This window comes from Zerene cesonia, chromosome Z (genome assembly GCF_012273895.1).
Source record: "Zerene cesonia ecotype Mississippi chromosome Z, Zerene_cesonia_1.1, whole genome shotgun sequence".
In the NCBI taxonomy this organism is placed as follows: Eukaryota; Metazoa; Arthropoda; class Insecta; order Lepidoptera; family Pieridae; genus Zerene; species Zerene cesonia.
Window position 1 is genome coordinate 5941480 of NC_052122.1, and position 5240 is coordinate 5946719.

General features: G+C 33.2%; 1 protein-coding gene across 1 annotated transcript; it reads left to right on the plus strand.

The window, feature by feature from the left end:
* Nucleotides 1-5240, plus strand: LOC119835708 (alpha-tocopherol transfer protein-like). Its single transcript, XM_038360686.1, has 7 exons — nucleotides 1-129; nucleotides 2531-2721; nucleotides 3256-3415; nucleotides 3732-3793; nucleotides 3979-4172; nucleotides 4484-4688; nucleotides 4822-5240. The coding sequence occupies exons 2-7, from the start codon at nucleotides 2538-2540 to the stop codon at nucleotides 5028-5030; spliced, it is 1014 nt and encodes a 337-aa protein (XP_038216614.1). The 5' UTR covers nucleotides 1-129; nucleotides 2531-2537; the 3' UTR covers nucleotides 5031-5240.

Consider the following 5240-nt stretch of genomic DNA (forward strand, 5'->3'; position numbering starts at 1 on the left):
CATCATCAAAAAGCAAAACAACGCACCAGGTTGCACCAACGGCCAGTGTCCGCCAAAAACCGCCGAGAGCGGACGTGATTTAAAATCACACGAATTGTCTGGAACATTAGTGGATACCTAATAATTCAGGTAAGTAATTATTCATTACAATTGAGATTTGCAGTGCGTATATGCTAAGCGATTTTGTACTAATTATATTGTTTGCGACGATTTTATAGATATTGTTGTAAAAAGTTTTGGTTTCTCAAAATTGTCTCAAAATTTCTGTGTTTCGAAAAGTGCAGGTATAACTCCATTTCCATTCATAATAAATAATTTTTAAAACAATAAAGTTATGCTTTTTCAGAGTAAAATATTCATTAACATAGTAAATTATCAAAAAAATATATAATTTATTATGTATATTTTTTATAAAATTTTACTGATATAATCCTAATTTTCACTTTACTATTTAAATGCATATTTGAAAAAGATGTGGGTAATGATTTAATCTGTTATGTCCGTATATTAAATATATCTTAAAAATACTAATTTCTATGCAATATGGATGTTCTAAAGCCGTCAAAACTATGGCTAGTAATTTTGTTTTATTTCCTTTATTGACTGCTTTTATGTGAGTCAGTCGCGCAAAATCCATTGGATAGATTATATATAATATTTTATGTGGTAAAAGACCAATATTAAATTCAACTAATATGCTACATTTAATTAAAAAAAAATAGTTTTTGAAGCGACTATTCATACGTTATGCCAAGGTATAAAAGAAATCGCGAATATGTCATGAAGTTAGTAATTGTGTCAATGGGTAGATATTTACAAATCTAGTAGTAAAGGTTTTTTAAAAATGTATTTTGCTAAAAAAACGGACGAAACGCAATATACTCATCAAAAATCGTAAAAATATCTTCTTATTAGTTACAAAATTTTGTAGTCTACTTGAGCGAAGCCGCGTGCGAAAAGCTATTCAAAAGTGAAGTCCCGTGTCCCCTAGTGGGGTATGGGGCAGATGATGTACATCCGTTTCACTGATCGATTTTCTTTAGGGACAAGTAGGTGATCAGCCTTCTGTGTCCTGCCAGACCGAGACATTTTTTTTTGTGCGTCCCCACCGGGAATCGAACCCAGCACCCCTTGGTTCTACGCTCACGCGTTAACCACTGTACCAAGGAGGTGGTCAGGAAAAGCTATTCAATAATAATAAAATCAAAAAGCTAATGATCTGTAACCCATGCAACACCACTAAGTTCCTACCAATTCAATATATCAATATAAAAGATATTATGATTAATCTCCAAAATTTGAATTGATGTCCTATATTAATACAGTAGTTACCTGTGTCTTGGTGATGATGATATTTAAATTTAAAAAGCGTACAGACAAGTCGATTCCCGCATATGAAAATAAAGGTTAAAGAAAATGCAAGTACATTAAGGAAACAAGCCTTATTGATAATAAAGCTATCAAATAGACTAGACAGGTAGTGAATATTAGAAGAAAAATTATTTCATTGCTTTTAAAATAATAAAACAGTACTTAATATAATAAAAGTAATATTTACTAAACTAATAGAAAACATTTCGAATCTTCGTACCGATTAACTGCATATTTATCTTTGTTAATTAAATTGAGATCTTATGTGATATTCAATGCGTTAAATTAATTTCTGCCTCTAAATCGCATTGAATCAGCTCAACTGGTATTACGTGAATTAGGTCAATGGTAAAATAGGGGTTACATTAAATTAAGTTGAAGTATCTAATCTATACTTATTTTATTATTGAACAAACTATTTAAAATCAGTATTTTAATTTTAAATATAATATATCACTGCATACATCATCTTATTCTATCTATTAACATTATCTTGAAAGAGGTTTTAAAGCTAGAAATTAATGCGTTGTCCGGGAATATCCATGTAATTGTTAAACGTGCCTACGCAAGATGTTTCTGCCCTTTATACTTATTTGAATTAAACACAAAGCACTAGACATTAAATATCAGCGCTTATGTAACCACGAAAAATTATATCGTTGCCTAAGAATCGAATGTAGCCGCTTGCTTAAGAGCGTGGGGGGCGGAGCGAGCTCGCAAATATGATCTTGCTCCATACAGATTGTAAGTAAATAATTTTGCAAGTGACTTATGAAATTGAAGAGTATTTATCAGCGGATGAGCTTTTTACATAATGTCTACAGAAATGGCTATCATGACTATCATAATTATTTGTTAAGGCATCGCTATTTCTGGCTCTTATACGTGACTCGTGCTTAGTAAACGTAAATGTCGTTATTTCTATGGTTTTTAGTTCTGAACAAACATTGTTTAGGTCTAAATTCAGTAACACAGAATGACTTATTGTCGAAGAGTACGTATTCGAATTTTGATTGATATTTGATTTCTTATCAAACATAATACAAAAATACTATAATAATAATATAATAATATTTACAGTAGGTGTAACACACACATAAATCATTTTTTTTAATAAAAGTATTTCTATAGATACTTAGGTATAATTTTTTTTTTTCAGAAACAAAATGTCCCGCAGTCTAACAAAGCGTCACCTGACCCCAGCAGACGAGTACCAATGTACTCTCTCGGAGGAGACGCAGGCGATTGCTGAAGAGGAGCTCCGAGAAACTGAGAATTCACGGTCTCAAGCCCTTGAAGCTCTCAGGAACTGGATCGAGCAACATCCTAAATTCATGGCTGTACGAATGGGTTAGTAGCTAAATTTAATTATAATAAAATTAATATGAAGTCTAACGGTGAATTTATTAATCTATTTCTCTTACTACTATTTGAAACTCTACATTTATAATACTACTAGCTTTGCTCTCGTGGTTTCACACGCATATTAAAAAAAAAACAGAATCTCCAGGCTATTTCCGCGTATAGTTCCAGTGCCCGTGGTGTTCTTTCTCGGGTCTCAAACTTTATCTGTTCCAAATTTTATCCAAATCGGTCGAGTGTTTTAAGCGTGGAGAAGATACAGACATACAGAGTAACTTTCGTATTACCTCTGTTCATATAATTTCATATTACCTACTAGGGATTAAATTTTCTGAATGTCTGAAGAAGTTCACAATTGATTCCTAGAGACTGACAATCGTAATTTATGACTGTTCTACTATAACTGAATGATTTTTTATTACATACTTATTAACAAAGATAATTATAGTGTATAAAAAAACCTTTATATCAAAATCTAGGAATACCTTTATAAACTGAAACTTTATTTCAAAAAACTTTCAGATTCAAACTTCCTGCTACGGTTCCTTCGCACGAAGAAGTTCAGCGTACCAATGGTCCAAGAGGCCATTGAACGCTATATACTCCTGAGGCAATCCTGGGGCATTGCGTTTAACCAGCTGGACTACAAGTTACCAGTTATCATGGAAATTATTAATCTTGGGTAAGCACGCGCTTAACGTGATAGTTCTTTTACTTTGAGTCGAGTTAAATATTAGTGCATATTAAAAATAACTTTAAGCAGAAATAAATTAATTAGATGCCTCTTAAAGCCCTAAAATCAGTGACCTAATAATTTCTGAATTTTTTAAAACATTAGCATCAAACGTACCAAACCTAAATACAATATAGTATTTCGTCATTTATGAATCATAGTTTATGAACTTATTTTTTCCAGTTATTTTGTTTACTTCAATAAAATTCTATATAAGTATATATATATACTATATACGTTTGATAAAATATGTTATTTTTCACAGGTACATCTTTGTGAGCCCCTTCAAAGACAAACGTGGTCGGCGTGTTGTCATCTATCGTCCTGGTACTTATGAATTTATTTCAAATACTAATTAGAGTGGCAGCTATAATTTCATGTAACTACTATCGCATATACTACGTAGTTATCAAGATTGGCCAATTATAGTGGCAATAGGCACCAGAATATATTACCGTTACTATACCTACGTATACTTTCCGAGATCGATGTTAACCTCAGTTTTCTCCCAGGTGTATTCGACCCCTACAAATACACAAATCAAGACATGTGCAGAGTCATGGCTACATGCTATGAGACGCTCATGGAGGACGAGGAGTGCCAAGTGCGAGGCATTGTCCACTATGCAGATGGAGCAGGAGTCAGCTTCCCTCACCTAACACTTTTCACACCAAAAGAAGCTGTACGGATTGTGAAGAACGGCGAGGTAGGTTATAAAGCTAACGAGCCACTTAGTCCGGTTTTCTAAATTACACGTTCGCAGATGTAATTTGCGGAATAGTTGTCATTAGTATGTAGTCAACACAATATATATAAATTTTAGATGCAATGCAATACATTATATTGTTGAGGAATGAAATGCCATAATTTGTACCGACGTTTTAATAACGGATATGTGTAGGTATAAAAGTGTAGATACATTTTTTCATTTGCCTATCCACTCGAAGAATGATCTGATACCCAATGCGTCCTAATTAATTTTCATAGTTTGTTTCATCGCATAATTACTCATTTCAGAAAACAATACCATTACGACACAAAGAAATATACGGAGTCAATGTGCATCCTACAATTAAATTTGCCCTGGATTTCGGAATGGCTCTTATCTCGGAAAAAATAAGGAAGCGTGTAAAATTATACACCGCTGTTGAAGATGTTGAAATCGATAAGCAGTTATTACCTTTGGAATATGGCGGCACCATGCCCATGAAAGAAATGATTGGTGAGCGTGATTTTATTATCTTTGCATTACATTATAAATATCTGTAATTTATTTCTAACTCATCATAGTCAAACGTAATTAATATTATATAATCGATCTACAAATTTTAACTTAAATTACGAAACTATTTCAGAACTATGGAAAGAAGAACTCGCCAGCAAGCGAGATATTCTCCTGCTAAACGACAAGATGGCGGTGCGCTTGGAAATGTACAGTGAAGCGGCGCGAGAGGGTGCTATTTCTGCGTTACGGGCAGGCGCAAATACGTGCGCAGGCGCAGACGCTGTCGGCGACGCTATGAGAGGGCTCACGGGAAACTTTAGAAAGCTCGAGGTCGATTAGATATAAAAATAGACTTATTAACCTTTAAGTTCAGTACATTTCAGATAAGCTTAATGGAACTCATTTTGTTAACGGCACTACAATAAGGCGTATTATTTGAATATGAAACGTGTTGCCTAAAATATTACATGTACTTAGAAAATAAATGTATTTGTTAAGGAAATAGAAATAAGGATTCTTAAATAGCTAAAAATAAAAGCCTTAAAGTAT